Genomic DNA, 25,112 nt, shown 5'->3' on the forward strand with positions numbered 1-25,112 from the left:
AAGTGGCCAGAGGCATGGAACATACACCACTTTTTAATTATTTTGCCTCCTGGCGTAGAACCTCCAAGCTTATCAGAACCTTTAAGAATGGACTGCTCTTTGTTGGAGGGTACTGACTGCTCTCTTCAGACCCTTTAAGACTCAGGCCCAGAAAGACTATAATCACATGTACTTACTCATAAGTGGCTTTTAGACATAAAGCAAAGAAAAGTCAGTCTAAATTCACAATCCCAGAGAACCTAGACAACAATGAGGACCCTAAGAGAGACATACATGGATCTAATCTACATGGGAAAAAGACAAGATCTCTTGAGTAAACTGGGAGCATGGGGACCATGGGAGAGGGTTGAAGGGAAGGGGTGAGGAAGGGAGGGGAGCAGAAAAAAATGTAGAGCTCAATAAAATTAATAATAATCATCATAATAAAAAATGGACTCTCTTTGCTGGTGAGTACTGACAGCTCTCTTCAGAACCTTGCCATGCTATCAGTGACAGATAATTCTGTAACACTCTCACCTGCTGAACAGTTAGTGTCAGGGACTCTCCCAAAGCTGCCACCTTTCCTCTAGGTGCCTAACATCATCTAACACACACACACACACGCACATCACCACCACCACCACCATTTTGTTTTAAAATTTATGTTTTGTTTTAAAGAGAAAGCCCATGAAGTTCAGGTGGGGAGGTAGGTGAAATCAGGAAGGAGTTGGAGGAGGAAAAAGCTTATGATCGAAATATATTTTCTGGAATTCTCAAATAAAGCTAAAATAGTTTAAATGTGTGAAAAGTATGTATAAAAAGGACCGAAGGAAGAAAAGAGGGGGCTTGAGAGCTCAGTGATTAAGGCCTCGGGCATACTCTCAGGGGCGCTGTCTATAGGAGTCTCTCATGAAGGTTTTATCCAGTTATAAAGGGAAAGCTCCTTTATAAACCAGGAGTCTGCTGGGATGTCAATCACTATTCCCAGAGCCACACAAAGGCTTCAGAAAAACAAATTTCTGAAACAGCAACCACTCTTAGGCAGCCCCTTTAAATCCCATTGGGGACCAGTGCTGGGAATACAGTGCCTGGCACCTAGGGGTGGTAAGCAGGACTTGGGAGATGGGGCAAAGGAAAGAGAGCCAAGGCAAGGATTAGGAGGGGGTGGGCTGGATAAAAGCGCAGAGTGTCAGAGGCCTCTGCAGAAGCCTGCAGTATTAACCAGTACTGATGAACAGGGTACTGGCTCCCAGGCAGAACAGAGAGATGGGGCGGGGCCAGTGGAGAGGGCAGGAACAACGCACAGGGCAGGGCTCTGGTAGGACTGAGAGGGCGTGGTTTGCAAGAAGCAGGGTGGAACTTAGCAGAGGGACTGTCTCTGCCGTCAGCACCAGGCAGAGACCCAGGGAACCGGCCCCAGCTCTTGCCATGTTTGTCACTGAGGGCTCCCTGGTGGCCGCCATCTGGGCAGCGCTCCATGCTAGGACTCTGCTGCTGGCTGCTGTCACTTTCCTGCTCCTGACCAACTTCCTAATAAACAGGCGCCCCAAGAACTGCCCTCCAGGGCCCTGGCGCCTGCCCTTTGTGGGAAACTTGCTCCAGTTGGATTTGGAACAGTCGCATCTGGCAGTTCAGCAGGTGAGGAAGAGTGAGGGTGTCTGGCTGTGGTAAGACCCAATCCGGAGCTGCAGGAACAGGGATCCGGGCACTGGGGGCGGGAGGATCTGGCTGTAGGCTGATGTTGGTTGCAGACTAACCCAGCCAGTAGAACTAGTTTCTAATCTGTGCCCTCACTTATGACACACGATGTTTTGTTGCCAAAAAGTTGCTTTTAATATCTTACTGTAAAAGATCTCCGTTGTTACCCCATTATGATCTGACAAACACACTATGTATAATTTCATTTCTCTTAAGTATGTTAAGTAGATGGATGACAGAATAGCTCACCTTGATAAATAAACAGAGATTATGGGTTTCTTGTGCCCATTAGGAACACACACACACACACACACACGCACACACACACACACACACACACACACACACACAATCTCACTGCCCAATCTTTTAAGAATTCAGGCTAATAACCTTCTTATTTACTCCTTATGGGAAAGTTAATTCATTTTCTTTCTGATTGACACTGTTTTGTTCTTTCTTAAGTCTAAGAACTTTGATATAGTGGAATCTTTCCTAGGCTGCTCTTCATTGCTCGGTGTCTAGTCTCACTAACCCTTGGAATGAAATTTCTTTTTCTTCTAAACATTCCCTCTGCTGATCCTTCTTTCTTTACATTTCTTGGGTTTCTTTGAGAGACTATTTTTGTCTTTTCCTTCATTTCTTTAAGGGAATATTTCACTTCCTCTTTAAAGGTCTCCTTCATCCTCATAAAGTGATTTTTAAAATCTTTTTTTTTCTGCTGCTTTTGGGTTAGGATCATCAAGTCTTCCTGTCTTATGACCACTGGGCACCATGTTGCTTTTTAGGTTGTTGAATGAACTCTTGCATTAGTGCCTACTCATCTCTTCCTCCAATTGGTGCTGGCAGTGTCTTTGCCTTTTGATTCAATCCTTGAAGTGGCTGTTTGTGTCTTTAGGAACTGTTATTGATCTGCCCTGTACTGTTGTTCCTTGTGTCTCAGGGAACCACTGAGGTCTTTCTTGGCCCACTCTCTTGACCCGCTCTCTTTGTCTGCTCTGTTGGTTTACTCTCTTGGTCCTCTATGATAGTTGCAGCTTGTGTTTCTGAGTTCCACTGAGGTCGCATAGGATAGGGAGTATTGGGGGCGAGTAAAACTTGTAGCTTACAGGGTCCCATCAGTGGGATGGGGATGTTGGAGCAGCCTACCTGAAGAAAGCTTGCCTGCTGGCTGGCTAGAGAAGCTGAAGCGAGTGGTGAAAGGCTCTGGGGTTTTGCCATGGTATAGAGGGCCGAGAAGGTGAGGTGTTCCACCAGGTGGGTGGTCTCTCACATTTTGGTCCTTTCTGTGAATTTGCAGCCTATGTTTCAGAGTTCTACTGAGGTTACAGGGGGAGGGGGAATAGGAGGGTTTGGAGACAGATTCAAGACCTTGCATATTATTTGACACTTCCATACTTTTACATTCCTTTAGTAGTACATTATAAATGCTTATTCAATTCAAAATGTCCTTTATCAATGATTTTAATAGAGTAAATCCCAGTTTTAATTGAATTTGAATTTAGTTCAGAGGAGGAGAAAACCTTTTCATTAACCAAAAAACAAGGTGTGTCCTTCAATTCACAGTCACATAGAGACCTTTCAACATGAGTCCCATTAGACACACACACCTGCCATCCCTGACACAGACACACTTGACCATGACTATTGAAATGTTTTTCAGTTTGTGAAGAAGTACGGAAACCTAATTAGCCTGGATTTTGGTAACATCCCTTCAGTGGTCATAACTGGACTGCCCTTAATCAAAGAAGCTTTCACTCACATGGAACAAAACTTCTTGAAACGCCCCATCACACCTCTCAGAAAACGCGTCTTTAATGACAATGGTAAGTTTAACTGGCAACACTATTAACTGTAGAGGGTATTTTTTAAAAACACATGAATTTTGATAGAGGCTGGGACACATATTAAGAGAGGTTCCCAAAAGTGTTTTAGAAAGATTGGAAAAGGGATATGATCAACCGGTATTGCACATGTATAAATTTTTTAAAGTGCATATAATATTGTTTCTAGTGCAGTATAAGGTGCTTTATGATGTGATAAAAGTGCCTCTATATCTGTAATTTTACAACATTCCTATAAACCAAACCCTTCATGAAATGTTATCTTCAAAGTCAGCTAGATGTAGTATATCCTAGATGAAAGCAACCGTCAGAGGACTTGCACTGTATCCTGTAAGAGAGAATTGGAGAAACCACGTGTCCTGCAGACTAACTCTAGATGTGTGGTAGGTAAGGACAGCTCCTTCCACAGTCAGACAGGCTGAGCCCTCACTTCCCCTTTTCCACTCCAGTCCTCTGCCCTAGGAAAATGGGTGTGAGTGAGCTTCCTCCTGCTACTGCTCTTTTTGCTTAAGACTCCTTAAACTACATCACTGAAGCCATGCCTCACAGGGATCTCTAGCATTCCAGACAGTGTGAGAATAGACTAGCATGAGTATGCAAAGTGATCATTAAATCAAGTTATGTGTTTGAAAGTTGAAAATGGACTTCATCTCTATTAACCTGTAAAAGTTCTGTTTTAGCCTTTTCAAATTGCTCCTGGAAAAGATCAACCACTAATTGTATGACTTTGACTACATTGTCTGCTAGGAGAAGCAGAGTCATCAGCCTAATTGATTAATGCTGATCATAATAGATAAAAATCATTCTTGTATAACACATAATTCATCTAAGAAGAAAGTCTGAATCACTTAACTATACTGATTAAAATCCTGTCATGCTACAATAATAAAGCATTTATCAAAGACATCCAAGTTGTCCTAGGATTCAGGAAGAGCTTTAGAAATAATGGTATTCAATGAATAGTGTGAAAAAAGTACTCAAAAAGATGGAATATCCTTGAAGGCACATTAAAGCAGGGATCTTGAAAAACTGCAAGGATCCAGTGTAGCAAGTATAGTATCTGAAGGATATATTTAAGTGGGCATAAAACTACTGAGGTTGATAAGAAAGAGTCCAGCTCTTTGTTTTCATCATAACAACAGGAGAAGCTCTTAAATGGTTTTGGTTAGGAGGAAAAGGTCAAATACTGCACATTTTGAGGCATATTTAGGATTCCAGGTAGAGAAGAGAAGAATTATAGCAAAGAAATCATTACTGTTAATATAAAAGGAATTAGAACAGTCGATATGACAAAAAATGACAGCAGGTTAGACTGGGATGGTGGCATTAAAGCCATACGGACTGAAGTCATTCAAGAGAGATACCATCATGGCATATGTCTTAGCTGCAGGAAAATGGGTTCTCAGGAGATTGCAGGAGCTGTGAGTAATGCAGGGAGAACAATGTCAAAAGACAAGGTGACTAGTGGTGGTGACTTCTATTTGGGAACTTTAGACATGTAATAACAACTTCTGTCATACATGTACTGAGTGTAAATTTCTATAACTGGAAACGTTTATAATAACATGCATGATCCAGGAGTATTTTCCTCCCGGGACATGTAAAACGATAGTCTGACTATCAGAAGAGGTTATTTAAATGATAGGGATTCAGTGGATATTTTGAGACAAAATTTGCTGTAAGAGGGTGTTATTAGAACTTGTCTTTAAAAACTTCAGTGTTTTGAGATTTGATAGTTAAAATAAAACAACAAAAGTCATAGGAAATTTCTGTCAAAGAATTGGGAAGGAAATCTATAACTGAATGATCCAGCATAGAAGGGGAAGTTTCAGAAAATAAATGACTGAGTTGATGAAAGAACACACGGAGAAGAAAACCAGAACTTTAAATGCTGAAGAGTTGAACGTTGTTCTGAAAGGTAAGATATAGACAGGAGTGTGGCCTTGTATATGAGCTGAGACATGGTGGATTCTAACCCCAGCAGCATGTTCCTCCTCTCCCACACCCGTGTGTGTGTGTGTGTGTGTGTGTGTGAGAGAGAGAGAGAGAGAGAGAGAGAGAGGGAGAGAGAGAGAGAGAGAGAGGAGAGAGAGAGAGAGAGAGAGAGAGAGAGAGAGAGAGAGAGAGAGAAAGGAATACTCATCCTTCTTAACTTTTTGAGTCATTTTGTCATCTTTCAAGTCTGTCTTTGCTAGAACCTCTCTTATAGTGCCTTTATTACTTACGGCAAATTTATAAGTAATGTGTGCCTTGTCTTATCCATGAGTGCATTCCTGGTATGCATTGTGACATATTTCTACTAATCAATTTGGGGCTTTAGAACCAGGGAAACTTGGATATCTGGATGTCCACCTACTTGTTCTTGATCAAAGATTACTTTAGAATTTATTATCATACCTCAGTGTTTCACCAATTGAAATGGACATTTGCTAGTTGGTAATAAACCTGCAGAGTTTCTATCAATACAAAATTATATACTATGTAAGACGTACTTACTAAACTATGTGCTTTTGCAAATCACCAGAACATGTTAGTCACTTGCACTGAGATTGTCTCTAGACAGCTATCAGTTCTCATACTGGGCTTTCTTTTCCTCTGTATACATGTCTAATACAGTTTTTCTGATACTTTTAAGCCCGACTCACAATGTCATAATGCTGAATGTATTTTTTCCAGGATTGATCATGTCTAATGGTCAGACATGGAAGGAGCAAAGGAGGTTTGCACTAATGACACTCAGGAACTTTGGATTGGGAAAGAAGAGCTTAGAGCAGCGCATACAAGAGGAGGCCCTCCATCTTGTGGAAGCCATAGGAGAGGAGGAAGGTGGGCCTGTCACAGGGAAGTGCAGTAGGATGTGGCCCTTTCATTCAATGAATAGATTTTATTTTATTTTAGGTTTTTTGAGACAGGGTTTCTTTGTGGTTTTGGAGCCTGTCCTGGAACTAGCTCTTGTAGACCAGGCTGGTCTCGAACTCACAGAGATCCGCCTGCCTCTGTCTCCCAAGTGCTGGGATTAAAGGCGTGCGCCACCACCGCCCGGATATTGAATAGATTTTTATCACATAAATTTTAGTCTTTTCTCTGCAGTGTGCTAGGCACTGAGTACTGAGCAGTGAACATTTAGTAATGCCCTTGCCCAAGAAGTTCTACAGCTAAGCACACAAAGGGGTCATTAAACAAACTGTAGCACTTAAAGGCTGATTCTCTATGTGACTTCACAGATGCTGACAAAGGCCTTGAGTTGCTCTAGGCCTCTTGTAGAGCGCTGGAGCTGGAGATTTTCCTATCCTGTTCTACTATGCATATTTTATATCATATAGTGTGGAATCTTTGTAAAGAAAAAATAAAGAAGGAAAAGAAAGAACAAAGGGAGGGAGGAAGAAGAAAGAAAGAAAGAAAGAAAGAAAGAAAGAAAGAAAGAAAGGAAGGAAGGAAGGAAGAAGGAGGAGGAGGAGGAGGGAGGAAGGAAGGAAGGAAGGAAGGAAGGAAGGAAGGAAGGAAGGAAGGAAGGAAGGAAGGAAGGAAGGAAGGAAGGAGACAGAGGGGTGTAGGAGGAACAGAAACTACCCAATACCTTTGAAAGACATATCCCCTCTCCCCACCTCCAGGAAAGCCTTTTGACCCTCACTTCAATATCAACAATGCAGTTTCCAATATCATTTGCTCCATCACCTTCGGGGAGCGCTTTGAGTACCATGACAGTCAGTTTCAGGAGATGCTGAAGCTACTGGATGAAGTCACGTGTTTGGAGGCATCAATGATGTGCCTGGTAAGTTTTTTGACTTCACATATTTTGGAAACAATATTGGATTGTGACTGATTCAAAAACAGATAGATTTTTTTTATTTTAGTTTTGGAGATTTTGGGAAGCTAATATATTGAATTTGATACAAACCTATTTGTAATATAAGAGCTTAACATATAAAAACATTTTTAACATTTACATTGGCACATATACAAGTATTTGGAAATTTCCTTTTTAAAAAAAATAGCAGTCTTATCATTGACTATGATTGTTTCCTCCTGTGCCTCTCTCTTCCTACCTCAGAGTCACTTTCGAGCCCATCAACTTGTTTTAAGATTCCTCTTTGTAGGCAGTGTAGTGTCTGAATGTGTTGTCATTTTTTCTGTGGTTAGGTATTTGAGCTGTTCCTAGGTTTGGGATATGAGGAATAATATATTTATGAATATTATGGTGCCAGTGTTCAAGTGAACACATCCACTCATATGGATCATTTTTAGTGTGAATCTTTAAAAAGTTATTTATTATATTTTAAGATTATAACATAATTATATGATTTTTTCTTCCCCTTCCTTTCTACAAATACTTTATTTTTTTCTCCAAATACTTTAAAGTAACCCTCCTTGCCCACTTTCATATTCACAGTCTCAAGTTTTCATGAATTATTGATTCATATGCATATGTTCTAACATATATATCCCTAAATACATAATACAACGGGCTTAGTCTTTATAAACTTGCTTATATGTTTTTAAGAATGGTCATCTGGTGTTGGATAGCCAATTGTTGGGCTCTTCTCTGGAAAGATGTTTTCTCTTATTCTCAGAAGCCCTTAGTTGCCAATGGTTCCTTGTGTTGGGTTGGTATCTCTTCAGTATGTCTATTGCTATTGTCTTTTTTTTCAGCTCCGAAATAACTTTTCTTTCTTTTGTATCTGGTAAGAGTTCATTTGTGGTATAGAATGTATTCCATTTTAGATAAGGTTCTATGTGTATGTTTCTGTTGGAAGAATTACCCTCTAGCTATTTCTCAAGGCAGTTTTATCTGCAGTATAATTTGATTCTTTCTTTACTTTTAATTTTCCCTGTGGAGGAGCTATCTAGAGATGACAGCTGGTTACTTAAATCACTCTGTATTACCTCAGGACTCATTTGACATTTTATTTTTATTATTGTTGATTGCATGAAATTAGAAGGCCTGAATTTGGTCTGAGTCATATTTAGATACAATTGTCCTGATTGAATGGTTGTTCTCTTTATTAATTTATAGTGGCATTTTATAAGTCACTTTCAGCTATTTTGGACTTGAAATCTATTTCTCAGATACCAGAATAGCAAGAACTGTATGCTTTAAATTTTCTTTTGCTTGATAGTTGCTTATTTTCTCGCTTATTACTCTCAGTCTGTGGGTGCTCTTGCCTGTACAGTATATCTCTTAGAAACAACTCTTCAGTCTTTGTTTATTCCTCTAGTCTATTCCTCTCTCTCTCTCTCTCTCTCTCTCTCTCTCTCTCTCTCTCTCTCTCTCTATCTTGTGTGTGTATATGTAAGTTTGTATGTTGGCCATTGACATTAAAAATTGGTATTAAACAATCCACACCAATTCCCATAATTTTGAGGTGGTTTTCTGGTTGGTTAAATTCATATTTAGTCTCTGTTTTCTTCTCTATTACTGTTACAGGTTGACTTGTTAATTCTCTTAATCAAAACAGATTCCTGCATAGCTCTCACTAGTTCAGCCACTCTATGTACTTCAGTCTGTCCTTTGTCTGCACGATTTACATTGCTTTTGATCCTCTTCTATGTATAATACTGCTGCAGTGACCTTTTCCTTGCTGGTTTAGTGTACTTGGGTACACAAGGGTTCCAGAGAGAATGGATCTGAAGCACAATTACTCGTCCTTCAAAAGTTCCCTTTCCCTTTGCAACCTTTTGCTTCTATACATCCACATCTCTGTAGTGTATTTATTCTCACTTATCCTCTTTCCACAGCACTTTCTCTTCAAGTTCAGGGATGCTCTCATTAAAATTTGATGAATTGATTAGCATATCTTATAGACAAATGGAGCACAAAGAAATTGATCTGTTGTACTTAATTGTATTTTATGTTCCTTGTTTTAACTCTTAATTGTGATAGTTACAAGTTCAGCAGCTCCTTTGCTTTCCACCTAGTAAGCAGAACCTAAGAAATCAATAAAGTTCGGCGAGTGCCCAGTCAACTTATAGATTATGTACCAGGGAGGGGAAACATTAGAAAGAACAGAGAGATAGGAAAGAGTGATAATAAACATTCTTGACATAAAACATTAAATGAAATACTTTGATAGACACTATAAAAGCACATGTCCATTAATTTTCACAATGGCTCTCTACATATAAAATAATGAAACATATGTCTGAAACCTGGTACAAAACTATTCAAGCAAATGTAGACAGTAATTCACCACACCTCTGTGGTGTGGTGTCATACCATTTGGTATGCAGAGAGAGTGACATTTCACTGCTAAAGAGTACAAAGTTAATATTACTTAATAATATTAAACACTGATATAATTTAACAATATGAATGATATTAAATATGTACATGCTTTAGTGTTATCAATAACATTTATGGTAGCAATAAATATTGGAATACTTTAATATTATTAAGAATATTAAAATTATTAATATTATTAAAACTATTATCAAACCTAAAGGTAGCAGAAGTAACAACTAGACATTTGCCTCATTTTAAGTATTGTTGATTTTACACTGTGCTATGCTATCTGTTTCCCACTAAATATTATTGAAACTTTATTCATCATCCACTTTACTTCAGTCAACATCTATCTCACCATATGGAAGTTACATTGGCGATACCCGCATACACAGCAACCCACACAGTACACATTAGCGATAATTTTCCTGAGAAAAATAAATCCTGAAAAAGGATTAGAAAGAAGCCTATGTCTGTAATCAAGTATCAGAGCTCCAAGGATGTGACTTTTGAGCATTGCTTTCATGAAATGAAGGACAGGGATCATGTTCAATTCAGAGATACTTTCTAGTCACCGTGAATACTAACTGCTTAGACCTGAAAAAGAAATGCCGTCAATATGATCATAGCTGTGGACATGATTGGAGAGTGTAGAGAAACATGGATAATGATGAAGGCTTGAATGGTTCCATCTCTGTAGGGCTTACAGTTGCAACACACCATGCCCAATTATGAGTGCAGTGGATGGTTTCACAGGGAGTGAAGTCATGTGATGAAATTGGTAAATATTCTATCTGGGATCTATTTGCAAAATAATCTAAGAAAGCATGAATAGTAGAATAAAGAACAATTGAATAGCATACAAGAATTCAGATAGGAGAGATGATAATGTAGACCAGGGAGCAAGGAACTGTGCTGGTGAAAAGTAGCCTGGTTCTTCATATATTTTACATGTCACAGATAAACACCTGAATATGCAGTGGGGACAAGGAAGCCAGAAACCAAGATGGCCCCAAAGTTCTACTAAATGAAACAGAGGGAAGGACAAGATTCTTCAGAAATATAGAAAAATGACTCCACTCTGTCTCTAAGATTTTCTTATTTTTCTTTATAAGCTCTACAATGTCTTTCCATCCATAATGAAATATCTTCCTGGATCACACCAGACAGTTTTCAGAAACTGGGAAAAACTGAAACAGTTTGTGTCCCACATGATGCACAGTCACCGGAAAGATTGGAATCCTGCTGAACCGAGAGACTTCATTGATGCTTTCCTCACAGAAATGTCAAAGGTGAGGAAGATGCTGCCTGGGTCTTCTTAATAACAATATGGTTGATTAGTAGTTTCTATTTGATCTTGGATCACATTTAAGGGTGTAGCATTGCACTGATTCAGTACTAGATGAATCCCTATTTCTACTGGCCAAGCGAGCTTCTTCTGAAGATTATGGACTCTAACACCATAGAGACTCCAGCCAAGATCAAGGTCTCAGAGGGCACTGATATCCTTTGCATGGCTCACTCTTTCCTCCATCTTCAGTATCAGTCTTGTACCATCTTTCCTCTCTCATTATCTGCTTCTATCTTTACATCTTCTCTCTCTGTGTAAAAATGAGCAGCGGGCTGCATTCCCATCCAGCTCCCGCACGGCTAGCTTTATACCTGGAAATAATTACATGGAAACTGTATTCTTTTAAACACTGCTTGGCCCATTAGCTCTAGTCTCTTACTGGCTAATTCTCACATCTTGATTAACCCATTTCTAATAATCTGTGTAGCACCACGAGGTGGTGTCTTACTGAGAAGGATCTTAACCTGCATCCATCTTGGAGAGCAGAGCTATAGCGTCTGCCTCACTTCCCTTCTTCCCAGCATTCTGTTCTGTCTACTCCACCTATCTAAGCTGCTGTCCTATCAAAGGGGCCAAGGCAGTTTCTTTATTAACCAATTGGAGTAACACATAGACAGGTGACCTTCCTCCATAATCTCTGGATCTTATGCTCAACCCTCCTCTCATAAGGATAATTCATTCTAATATTCCTCTCTCAAATTAATCACATCTGCAAAGCCTATCTTAGCTTATCAAGTACCATACACATGTTATAAAAGGAAGATCTGGGCATCTTTGTAGGTAAATGATTAACATGCTGTGTAAACATAAATTATGAATAGTATTTTAAAAATGCATGAGAGCATTATGCCAGGAATATTATTAGAAGTAAAGACTTCAAAGTCCAGAGTGTTAACCATTGCCGGAGGGAAGTGGCACAGTTTCACAAATCCTACTTGGAAACTCATACAGATGTTAAACACCTACAGTGAAGTGGATGGATACAAAACAAACCCAAAAGAATCAGTAGCCCTCTGATATACAAATGAAAAGTAGTCTGAGAAAGAATTCATAGAAAAAAAAATATCCTTCACAATAGCTACAAATAATACAAAATATCTGGGGTAACTCTAACAAAGTAAGTGTAAAAATACTGTATGACAAGAATTTCAAGTCTCTGAGATGGAAATTAAAGAAGGTATCAGAGGATGGAAAGATCTTCCATGGTCACAGATTGGTAGGATTAACATAGTAAAAATTACTGTCCTACTAGCAATCTACAGATTCAATGCAATCCCCATCAAAATCACAACACAATTCTTTACAAACTTTTAAAGAACCATACTCAGCTTTATATGGAAAAACAAAAAAATTCAGGAGAGCTAAAACAATTGTGTAGAATCAAAGAACATCTGGAGGTATCACTATTTCTGATTTCAAGCTCTCCTATAGAAAAAATTACATGATATTGATATAAAAGGACAGGTTAATCAATGAAGTCAAATTGAAGACCCAGACATAAACCCACACACCCATGGACATGTAATTTTTTACAAAGAAGCCAGAATAATAAAATGGGGGGAAAAAAGAAAACATGATCTATAAATGGTGCTGGTCTAAGTGAACATCAGCATGTAGAAGAATGCAAATAGGTCCATATCTATCACCCTGCATAAAATTCAAGTTCATGTGGATCAAAGACCTCAACATAAAACCACTGGACCTAATAGAAGAAAAAGTAGGGAATAAGCTTGGACACACTGACAACTGTTCTGAATCAAAAGTACAAACACTAAGATCAACAATTATTAAATGGGAGCTCATGAAACTGAAAAGTTTATATAAAGCAAATGACACCATCAGAAGGACAAAATGACAGCCTACAGAATGGGAAAAGATTTTCATCAATTCTTCATATGACAAAGGGCTAATTTCCAAAAATATATAAAGAAGCTAAAAAACTAAATGTCAACAAATCAAATAGTCCAAATTTTAAAATGGGGTGTCGGTCTAAATAGAAATTCCTCAACAGAATAATCTCAAATGGCCAAGTAGCACTTAAAGGAATGTTCAACATCCTTAGTCATCAGGGAAATGTTAATCAAAATGACTCTAAGATTTCATCTTGTACATGTCAGAATAGCTAGGATCAAAAGCACAAGTGACATTTCATGCCGGAGAGGACGTGGAAAAAGAGAAATAATCCTCCCTTACTGGCGGGAGTGCAAACTTGAACAGTCACTTTGGAAATCAATATGGTAGTTTCTCAGAAATATAGGAATCACCTTACCTCAAGAACCAACTATACTACTCTCTGGTATATACCAAAAGGATGTTTCATCCTATCACAAGGACACTTGTTCAACTATGTTCATAGCATAGCAGTTTTATTTGTAAAAGCCAGAAACTAGAAACAAGATGCCCCTCAACCAAAGAATGGAGAAAGAAAAGACTTCATTTACACAATGAATTATTACTCAGCTGTTAAAATAACATCATGAAATCTGAAGATAGATGGAACTAGAAAAATCATCCCAAGTGAGGAAACCCAGACACAGAAAGACAAACATTGTATGTATTCACTCATAAGTGGATATTAACAGTAACGAATTTTGCAATCCACAGTCCCTGAGAGGGTAAGCAACAAGGAGGGTTCAAGGGGAAGTATGAATCTTCCTGGGGAGGGGAAATAGAATATGTGTTACAGGTAGACTGGGGGAAGGAAGGGATGGGAAAAAGAGCGGTGGGGTGGGGAGGATGGAGAGAGAAAGTACTGGGAGAGACAACTGAAACTGGGAGGTATCTCAGGGATGAGACAGAAACCTACTGCAATGAAAACTCCCAAAAATATTTGAGGGTAACCATACCTAAGATTCCTAGCAATGGGAGATAAGTAACCAGGCAAGACTGCCAGTGGGTGCATTGAGACACCAACCCTCAACACAATAATATCCTAAACCTACTTGCAATATGAGCTGAATAAAAGGGGTACAGAAATTGTGGGCGTGACTAACCAGTGAGTGGTCTAGCTTAAGACCAATGCCCAGAGAAGGAGTCCACCCCTGGCCCTGCATCGAGGGCTAGGGACAAGAGGCTGGATAAATCAGAGACATAGAATATAATAAAAAACAACCAGATAAAAGTCAATGAAATGATTCCTAATGCTCTTCTGTTGTACTCGTAAATAAGGGCCTAGCAAAATCATAATCAGAGAGGCTTTATCCAGCAATTGATGGAAATAGATACAGGACCCACAGGCGAAGATTAGGCAGAACCCAGTAAATCTTGTTGGAGAGGTAGAGGAAGCTTCCAAAGGAAGTAATGACACCATAAGCAAACCAACATAATCAACTAGTGGACATCAGAGAGACCAAATAACAGGGATCCTGTAGGGGTGTGACCTAGGCCCTCTGCATAAAGTAGCTCAGTCTTCTTGTGGGACACTTAACAGTGGGAGTAGGAACTGTCTCTGACTTTTTGCCTACTTGTTGAACTCTTTCCTCTTACTGGATTCCCTGTGCAATCTTAATATGAAGAGAGGTGCCTAGCCTTATAACAACTTGACCTGCCATGTTTGGCTGATATCCCTTTGAGACCTTCCCTTTCCTTTAGGGAAAGGAAAAGGAGTGAATAGGGTTGGATGTGTCTAGAAAGGAAACGGAGTAGAAACTTCAGTCAGGGTATAATATATGAAAAAATAAGAAATAAAATTTTAATAAAAATCAAATAAGGGATCCACTGCTGTTTGGCATGAAGCCCTGAAAATGGAAGGTATTGGCCCTTTATGCATTTCCTGGGCCTTTACCCTTAGGTAAGAAATAATAAAAGTTTCAATTAAACTTCTTGGCTCTAGTTTTGAATGAGCTTGTCTACAGCCAGTCATCCACTCCATCTCAATCCCCACTGCAGAACACAGGCAAAGTTTAATTGAATGCCAGAGTTTAACTTCAAAGTCTGAATGGGGCCTCTGTCTCCCTCTGACCTCATTTCAAGACTCCAATCACTCAGAAATCTAGAAAGCAGCTTCTTGCATGTAAGTGTTGCTTCTTCTGCATCATTGTAAAAATACTCTCAGAAACAACTTAAGAGAGTGAAGATGTATTTTGTTTCACAGTTTCAAAGAACTTAGACCCATTATTACAGAGAAGGAATGGCAGAGCCGCTTAGCTCATGGTGGCAAAGGAATGTGGTGGAGTCTGCCCATCATTATCTACCAGGAAGGAGAACCAAGGGCCTTGTTATAACCTTGATTCTGTCCCCAATAATGGGCCCTACCTCCTAATTCTCTTGAAGCTCTAAATTAGTCACAGAAACTAGGAGCCAAGCATTCAAAACCTGAGCCTTTAGGGGATGATTTGCATTCAGACCATAGTATTAACTGTACTTCTGTAATCTCGGTAAGCCTCTGGCTAGTACACATCATTGCATCTGTCGTAGAATCTTTGACTCACAGGATTCCAGGTTCCTCCCCTGACCAAGTGTACAATGGTAAATGGCTTCCCGCCATCTCTTTTAATTCGTATTCCTGGCATAATATCAGTAGAAGCAATATTATATCCCTGGAGGAGGCAAATTTTTTACCATATGGAGTTCAGGTTTGAGATCATCAACATCAAGAACAATATTAACAAACTGAGCTTCTAGAGGAAGTTAGTAAAGAAAATATGGCATTCTAAAGGACAACTGTTAGGACCTGAAAGATTTTGGCATGATTTTGAAATGAAAGATTAAATGAGAAAAAGGACAACCAGCAAACATGGAGATTTCACTTTATTATTTCTGTAGGGAATAAAAATATTTGTTCAGTGTTTGCTATATTCCCATCTCATTTCCCACAATTTATCATGATTAAGATGTATTTTGTATTATTCAGAATTTTCTAGAGTAAAAAGCTGATGGCTGTTTTCTCTTAGACAGACATTGTTGAAGTCGGTGAACCACAGCCTATAAGATATTCTAATGTGTGTGTGTGAGCTCGCACATACATATTTGTGAATATAGATAGGTTTATGTATGTATATGTATATGTGGGGGGGATTTATTAGAGTGTGTGGTTCAGCAAGTTCAACAATGGCTGTCGACCAACAGAAAGTATGAGAATCCAGTAGCTCTGTTCACAAGGCTGGATTTTCAGCTGATCTTCAGGATATGCCAGAATCCTAAAGAAGTAGTAGGCTCTAAGTCCAGTGAAAGCATTGACTTCCAGTGATTTTAAGGACAACCAGGTAAAGGAAAAACACTTCCTTTTTCTATGTCCTCTATATAGACTGCCACCAGAAGGTGTGGCTGATATAAGGTGGACCTTCCCACCTCAAAATATCTGGTTAAATGGGGGCCTTTCCACCTTAAAAGATTGAATTATATATTCCTCACAGGGGCACCCAGTCACTTGGGTTTTAGATAATTCCAGATATATCAGGCTGACCCCAAGAATAACCATCACAAGTGTTATTCTTTTGTCATGAAACTGAAGCAGAGAAATGTAACGTAAGGTAAAGAACACTCTAGGCCATGTCATGACTTAGTCATATAACTGATACATGAATCCAAGTGCTCCTTTGTTTCCAAAAATCTTACATTTTACTAAAAGTTTTTTTTTCAAAAGAGTAATCATAAAAAGCTATTGTCTTAGTTTTTATCCACTCAAATGTTTTTGATCAACCTCTCTCGCTTGAAGGACAACAATACAAACCAATGAGGTCAAAAGGAATATCATTCTGAAAGATTCTTTCCAAATTTTTTCCTAGTTTCATGACTCTGTTCTTCAGATAATCACAAATCCTCTAGCTAAAAAAAAAAGATGCACACTGTCTTTTCTAGCACCCAGACAAGACTACAAGTTTCAATGAAGAAAACCTCATCTGCAGCACTCTGGACCTTTTCTTTGCTGGAACAGAGACAACATCCACGACCCTGCGCTGGGCTCTGCTCTACATGGCTATAGACTCAGCAGTGCAAGGTGAGTGTACACTCAGTACACACAAACACACATACACATTTGGCAAGGCACAATGGTGCTTCTGGAAGCTGTTGCTTAGCTAGGCCAGAGGCTAGAATAGTGGAATGAAACCCATGGAGCAGCTGTGAGGAGAGGTGTTCTTGGGAAAGGGTCTTTGTACATCTTTCAGGATTATGATGATTTATAGGTGTAGGCTTGCCTTGAAATCTATGCCTTGAAGAATCTTTAGGTCTAGGGGAAAATAGAGAAGCCAGCTTTCAATGAGATAGGTTTCAGTAAAAAGTGACAGTCTGATTAAAGCCCATGCAGTCCCTCCTTCCTTTTTAGCAATGCCTTCCTATTTCATCCTGAATACCATCTGGATGCCTCAGTAAGATACCTGACATCCTATTGATGCTATCTCTGTCTGTCCAGACTGAACCACACACACTCTGCATGGTGTCTCCCTGCATTACATTTTCTCCATTGGCATTGTTCTTATTCTTGCCTATAAGCAGGGTATTGGACTTCCTCCCTAACAAAAGTGAGCTATCTCAGTTTTTGAGCTTTCAGAAGAATATGCTCAGATACTACCTCTTAAAATTGTTTAAATTTTACCAAGAATTGACTGTCTGGTAAGGATTAGGTGTCTTTCTCCTTTGGCAGTTACATGGCATTTCCCTGACTCTGCCTTTCTTCTCCCTGCATTCAGTTTAGTTTTAGCACCTAGCTCTATTCTGCCCTTCCATAGGCCAAAGCAGCTTCTTTGTTAACCAATGGTAATAAAACTATCCACAGCATTTGGAGGGAAATCCCACATCATCTCTTCTTTTCTGTCTAAATAAAAGGAAGGTTTTAACTTTAACATAGTAAGATTACATATAACAAAACCAGTATCAAACAATAATTATTGTTACAATATTTAATCTATTTGTATCTGGCAAAATTTAAAAAATATTCTATCATCTAATTTTTCTTTGTGAGTCTAAAATTTCATATCTAATTTATCTTTTAACATAACTAAAGAAAACTATAACTGTAACTATCTGTCTTCAACTCCATCAAAGACCCCAAAAGAACATAATATTACCCACGTAAACAAGAAGTGCATTGTAAGCAACTTCCAAAGTTCTAGAAATGACAGAGACATCTTGATACCTAGACAGTCACTCAAAGTTCTTTTGTAACTCTGGGGCATCCATATTCAGCCCACAGGCTTATAGTATCTGGCAGACTTTTCCATGAAGCAGGATTTAAAAGACTGTTTTACCTATTTTGGCAGTTTGTCAGACACTTTCTTCTGTGTCCTGAAGAATGTCTGGCAGTTTCCTCTGTGATGCAAGAACCCTAAGAACCACCCCATCTTTTGGAAATCTCAGCAGTCACTTTTCTATGGGTCCTGCATATCCAGTTCATATAGCATAACATTAGGCAGTCCAAGCAAGAGCATTTTCTTGCCCAAATGGCTAGCTTTGTCACCTTGAAGGCAAATTCCATAATGAGTTTCTTCAATGTCCATCAACCTCTCTGAAGAAATTGGAGGTACTGGAAGCAGACATGTCTTACTGTCATAAAAAAGTCTAAGTTCTTAAAACATTTTAAATGCCATATTCTGTAGGTCTTAGAAAGATTTGAAGAATACCTATCCATCTGAAATATAACTCTATAAATCTGAGAAATCTAACATGAATACAGTTTAATTATTATAGATTACTATTAATTTTTGATTATACATTACATTTTCAAATGAGCTACATAGACACAATACCTTAAATAAGAACAGAAATAAATATATACATACATAATATACATACATATATTATATATATATACAGTGTAACAATATCAACCTTAATTTTGTAAGAATAGACCAAGATCCATACCATGCAAGTATTCACCTTTATATTATATACCCCAATAAATTAAAACAAACATTTATAAACAATCATTTTGGGAATTTGGGCATTGTTTTCTCCAAACTGTTTTCTGCTCTTGGTTGAGCGAACTATTTATAAGGTTCATGGAGATCTTTTGCATGATCTTCGTCCATCAAACCACATTAGCCTAGAAGGATCCACAGCTTCTCATCTTCTGTGAAAACAGAAGCAGAATCTTTTTTTTTTCAAATTAACACATCTTTAGACTCAAATTTTGAAGTCAAGATACCTTTAAAATATACATGTGGGTTTAGCTTAGCAGCCCATTCAGTGATATGTCTCTCTGTACTAAGCTCATTCACGGTCAAAAAACTAAAAGAAATACAGGAAATTAAGATTTTAGCTGAATAGCAGTGCAATCACTATTACTAAAGAAAATCGGAAGCTATATGGGGACAGCTAGAAGGTACAATTATTTCTTATGTTAATACAATTTCATGTAATTATCAAAACATTCTTAAACTAAGGTCTACTTATTCTTAGTGGACAGATAAGGAAAGTGAACCTGGAAGAATGTGTGCAGCTTCAGCAGCAACAAAGGTCACAATAGCTTACAATGTACCTTCCACACTGGCACATTTCCTTAAGAAAGCACAGTATACAATATTTAGTGAGTGAAAGCTTGTATCACTTATAAAGTTTTTCTTGAAACCTAATTACTAGTGGAGTGGGGTTAGGAGGTATTTATCCTTGTGAACTGATTTAGTGCCTTTAAAAGAGATGCCAGACTGGCCAGAGAGATCTGCTAAAGGTACTTTCTGCAAGCCTGACTATCTGAGTTTAATCCCCAGCAGTCAGAGAGCACAGAAGAGAACCGCCCCCTACAAGCTGTGCTATGGACTTCACTCTTGCACTTGGAAACATGTGCAAGCACACACAAATAAAAGTCATGGAATATTTTCTAATTTTGCTTTTAAAAATGGGAACCAGAGATATTCCCTTTTTCTTATGATACTAGAAGACAGCAAAGCTTTGCAGTCCACAAGACAAAAACTTCATCTTTTTTAGACAGGAAATGTCCTGATGCCTTAACTGTAGGTTTTCCAGACCATCAAACTCTGAAAATTAAGCTTTTACTTTTTGCAAACCACTAGGTGAAAGAAAACAATTTGCAAAAACCCGCCCACATGGTTATCGCTGTGAGCTTAGCCAAGTTGATGACAGCTATTCAGTTCAAGGTCAGTGGAAAGCTATGGCTATGTTGTAAGAACAAGGAAAGTTACAGAATTGACAATTTTTCAACTCTGGTTTCCAAGGAGTTGAGAAACATGGTGTCTCTTTGTAGACAAAACAGTAGGTGAAATGTCAGGAGATAACAGCTTAGAGACAACTTCTCTGCCTTCAGAATAAAGCACTAAACTTTGAAACCAGCTGAGTCCTCCCCTCCCCCACTACCCTGTTTTTTTTTTTTTTGCAGAAAAAGTACACACTGAGATTGACAGAGTGATTGGCCGTGGGAGGCAGCCAAGCACAGCTGACCGGGAGTCCATGCCCTACACCAATGCTGTCATCCATGAGGTGCAGAGGATGAGCAACATCATCCCCTTGAATGTTCCCAGGGAAGTGACAGCTGATAGCACAGTAGCTGGATTCCATCTGCGTAAGGTAACTTTGCACTCCTGGTTTCCAATGCTGCAGTCCATCCTTGGCATTATCTGAGTAATCTAAATCTAAAACATAACATGCATTTCTGCCTCCAAAAAACAATAAAACAGAGACAGATATTATTCCTTAAAAAAAAAAGAGCTTTCCTCCAATGTGTCTAAATGCTGTTTATGTGCATAAAGAATAGAGAAAGGAAGGTTTCTTGGTGGAATCTACTTTGATTTTAGGAAATAATGTAAATCTGGCTTTAGCAGCTGAAGGCTATCCTAACATATTCCAGTGTTAATGTGACCTTACAGGAGTTAGTTGTTCTTGCCACATCTGTGCTCACAGGTGTTTTCCAGCTTTGCATACTCTCCCATTGTTGAGAACTACGTATCTCACAAAGAAACCAGTCAAAAAAGAAGCATTAATTATAAGAAAAAAAGAGATAAGAACAGATGTTTGCCAAACATACATGTGCTGAAGGTGCTTATTATCCCCTTTTCATAGCAATTTGATCCATACCCTAAACACTAGATGGTTGAAACTCTGGGAATTAAGATTACCTAGATCTCTACACTACAATATCCAGCCTCAGAAGAGTTCAGATCCAGAACTACTTAGGTTATTTGTACTGCCCAGGACTTGCTACCTTAGACACTGAATAATCTCTCTTATAATTTTCTCCATGGATCTCTCTTGCGTTCCCTCTGTTCACAGACCAAGTGCACAGCCCAGCTTAGAATCTCAGGATTTCTGCAGAGCATGCTCCTCACTACATCACACTCCTTCTGTTCAAGGCACAATCTTTTCTGTTCTTTCTGCTCACTGTTTAATGAACAAAGGTCAGACTTTTCTTGACAGTGACAAAATAAATGCCCAAAGTTTCAGTTCAACGTGACAACAAGGAAGTGACTCAGAATATCAGTCCTCAATATTGTAGTCAGGAAAAGGAAAAAAAAAAAAAAAAAAAAAAAACACCTGCAGGAGGCTAACCCCCACCCCATTTATTCCACACAATACATGAGCATGGGGGATGGTGACACATAGTCAAGGAAAGTCCACCTGCCTTTAGTTAATGGTCTTTAGAAATGTCCTCATGGCTAGTCTCAGTGGTGTTCTTATGTAATCGCTTAGACAATTATCAATTGCCCGGATCGAGAATCAAGAGTGTCAGCCAGAGGAGGCCTCTGTGGATCTGTAACACTTTGTCTTAGTGCCTCAGAATGTATTGTTCCCCTGGAAAGTTTAGGTCTACTCTGTAAACACAGATACAATTCATTCATTTAACCCCAGAGACAGGTTACCTCTTCACATGTCCCTGGAGGAAGGAGCTAGGTTGATGATTGTTAGCCCATGTCCAGTTATCTTCCCATGGATGGTCCATGTTGTCTCTCTAGGCACATGCTGGCCTGTTCCCATGGTTCTGTATTCTATAATAAAGAGCAGATTGATAGGTCTGGAACAGCCTAAGGACACACAATCCATCATGGATCTGGACTAAGGACAGGATTTTTCATGGAGCTGATGGTGTGAAAAGTAATGAGAGATTGGGAACCCCATCCTTTGTCTGGGTCTCTTCCACGTATCCAGCCTTGACTGTTTGTTGCCTTCTTTAGGGGACCATGGTCCTGACCAATTTGACTGCTCTGCACAAGGACCCCAAAGAGTGGGCCACCCCAGACACCTTCAATCCAGAGCATTTTCTGGAGAATGGACAGTTTAAGAAGAGAGAATCCTTTCTGCCATTCTCAATGGGTGAGTGGTAATGGGGAGAAAACAGATCAGAATCCTGCCTCACCCCTTCCCTTCTCTTCTCCCTAAAGACATCTACTCCCATTTGACTATTTCCATAAGGCCACTCCCAGTGCAGCTGTAAGGTGCTGTTGCTTGCAGCCCAATGTTCTTAGAGAGAGCACAGCATCAGGCTACACCTGTCACTCAAACTCACACTTGCCTCTGACTGAAATTTTGGCTTCCCTTGTATAGTTTTCCACAGCACTAGAGACCCAAACCCTGCCTTCTCTTAAAAAAAATGAATACATGATGTCCTTTCAAAGTGTAATGTCCATATTATTTTTAAGTGATAGGCTCTCAGAGGTTAATATATCAGACTCGTAATGAGATGGGGAGGAGGCATGGAGGGTGGCTACCTACTCACTACAATGAAAATAGCAAGCAATAATTTTAACTGTCATTTACATAACTGGATTAGGTTCTACTCAAAAGAAGAACTCCTTAAACAAGTAAATCTTTAGTCTTTTAAGATATTAAGCATACTTAAAAATTCTAGTTTAATGTATTTCTGTTGTTCCACATGATCAGGGAAAGGATGTAGTGATGATCCTCTCTTGTGTTTTCTCCCCAGCTAATTGTGAATGAATATTGTAGCCTTACAGTTGTTGAATGCATAACAAAATGTCCTAGTATATTACAGTTGTTGGTTTCTGTGCATTGTACATGCGTTTTCAAATAATTCTGCAGTTCCTTAGTTTGATAAATATGTACCAAGTATGTAGTACGTGTCCAACACACACCTAAAATTATGAAAGTAGGGGGACAGGAGATGAAGCAGAGCTGCCCCTTGGAGCATGCATCCCACTGAGCCTTCCAAGCAGGAATCAGCGAGCCCTGCAGAGAAAAGGACACAGACCTAGACAAATATGCTGCAGCTAGAGCTCGGTATCCAGTGGGTTTCTTCACACTGAAGCTTATGTTTCCTAACGTGTCTTCTGCAGGAGGTGACAAATACCACACAGAAGTCACACTATGGAATTGTGGACTTCAGTGGTGGTGTCCAGCTCATTCTCTTTCCCTTTCCCTGTGCTTCGGGGTCAGCTTTGCTGATCCTTCACATTTACTGTAGTAGGGAAGGTGACAAAACAGCGGACATCTCTCCTGTCTGCCTGATCACCAAACATTGCAAAGCTCTGATTTATGACTCAAAATCTCAACTATGTGTTTATATACACCAGTTATTCTTAGTTATTAAATCAGATCCTGAAAGCCTGGAAGAGACTCTTTATACAGTCCACATAAGTGTGTTAGGTGCTGATTCCTAGATCTGCAGTGAAAGGACTGTTGGTGGATCCCCACAGCTTTCATAGGGAAATGATTGATGGAGGAAGGTCATTGGTTAATTAAATAAAGAAACTGCTTGCCCTGATAGGTTAAAACATAGGTGGGAGGAGTAAACAGAACAGAATGCTGGGAGGAAGAGGAAGTGAGGTAAGACTCCTCAGAGAGATTCCATAGCTCCTCTCAGAGACACACGTGATGAAGCTCCAACCCAGGATGGACGTAGGCTAGAATCTTCCCGGTAAGCGCACCTTGGGGTGCTTACACACATTATTAGAAATGGCCTAGTCCAGGTGCGAGAGTTAGCTGAGAAGAGGTTAGATATAATGGGCAAGCAGTGTTTAAAAGAATACAGTGTCCTTGTAACTATTTCGGGGCATAAGCTAGCAGGCGACCGGGGTGCTGGAGACGCAGCCCCGCTGCTCTAATTACAACAGATGATCCTTTAGGTCAAATGAAGTCTTCATATATGCATTCTCTTCATATTGCAAAATCTTTCCCCATAGGGACTTTATGTCTCGTTCAGTTTAAAATATTGGTGGCACATCCCTTTAATCCCAGCACTTGGGAGGCAGAGGCAGGAAGATCTCTGTGAGTTCGAGGTCAGCCTGGTCTAAAAGAGCTAGTACTAGAACAGGCTGTAGGGGTGTGGTTGATTGATAAATAACCTGACCAGCTCAATACAAAAGATTTAGTTTTTAATAATTGAGGAAAAAGGGAAAACTTACACGAACAAAGATCCTGAGAATGCCTTGAGCGCCTGGAACCAAAGAGGAAGTGGGGAGAGCCTCTGCAAGATTTATCTGTATTCTTTGGCCTTAGGGCAACACACGCCCAAGACAGAATGTGATTAGCTGAACTTCCCCATCAACAGGCTCCAAAGCTACAGAGAAACCCTGTCTCCAAAAACAAAAAAACAAAACAACAAAAACAAAAAATGTTCTCCTATCCACACTAGATCTGAAATAAAAACAGAAACACACACAGACTCACTGTTACTCTGGTACTAAGAATTGTATTACTTAATTAGAGGGTTGGTTCATTAGCAGACAAATTATCTCATACAATCACCAAGGTAGCATAGCTGTTAGTAATCCAATAGGAAAAGGACATTAGTGTTTATTAAATCAGATAAGCAAACTTCAGTGAAGAGGAGAGCTTTTTCTTATTTAACTTGTGCACAAGGAACTGGCAGAAGAGGTTAGGTTTAAGTTTCCACTCCTATTTTAGTTCTTTCATTATCACATATCCATGGTAACTGTTATAGGCCCTTCTACATTAGGATTCCCTGAGTTCATGGCCTATGTATTAGTGAGAATCTTGATATAAAACAAACGTCCAATACTATATTATTCATAAGAAACATATTATCCTCAGAAGTTTCCAGGTCAGATAACTGGCTTAGCAAATCTGGTTTGTTCTGCCATACACCTTAACCTGGGCTTTCATATGGTGTTGTATAAGATCCCAAGAAACAGAATTGAAGCACATGAAACTGGTAAAA

At 39.3% G+C, this 25,112-nt stretch overlaps 1 protein-coding gene across 8 annotated transcripts in view; it reads left to right on the forward strand.

Annotated features, from left to right (window-relative positions):
* Positions 1-1,339: 1,339 nt before the first annotated feature.
* Positions 1,340-25,112, forward strand: part of LOC126498042 (cytochrome P450 2J4-like) — a 139,957-nt gene continuing 116,184 nt past the window's right edge. For 3 of the 8 annotated variants that reach the window (XM_050136379.1, XM_050136380.1, XM_050136378.1), the window contains exons 1-7: positions 1,340-1,617; positions 3,338-3,500; positions 6,195-6,344; positions 7,130-7,290; positions 10,854-11,030; positions 16,889-17,027; positions 20,361-20,548. In XM_050136379.1, coding sequence (XP_049992336.1) covers positions 1,408-1,617; positions 3,338-3,500; positions 6,195-6,344; positions 7,130-7,290; positions 10,854-11,030; positions 16,889-17,027; positions 20,361-20,548 — 1,188 coding nt within the window. In that variant the 5' untranslated portion in view covers positions 1,340-1,407. Of the gene's footprint in view, positions 1,618-3,337; positions 3,501-6,194; positions 6,345-7,129; positions 7,291-10,853; positions 11,031-16,888; positions 17,028-20,360; positions 20,549-22,149; positions 22,289-25,112 lie in introns of all 8 variants that reach the window. The other 5 variants (XM_050136375.1, XM_050136376.1, XM_050136381.1 and 2 more) reach the window with 5 other exon arrangements.

The sequence above is a fragment of the Alexandromys fortis genome, unplaced genomic scaffold, assembly GCF_014885135.2.
Source record: "Alexandromys fortis isolate MF-2015 unplaced genomic scaffold, M_Fortis_MF-2015_v1.1 scaffold_13, whole genome shotgun sequence".
Classification (NCBI taxonomy): Eukaryota; Metazoa; Chordata; class Mammalia; order Rodentia; family Cricetidae; genus Alexandromys; species Alexandromys fortis.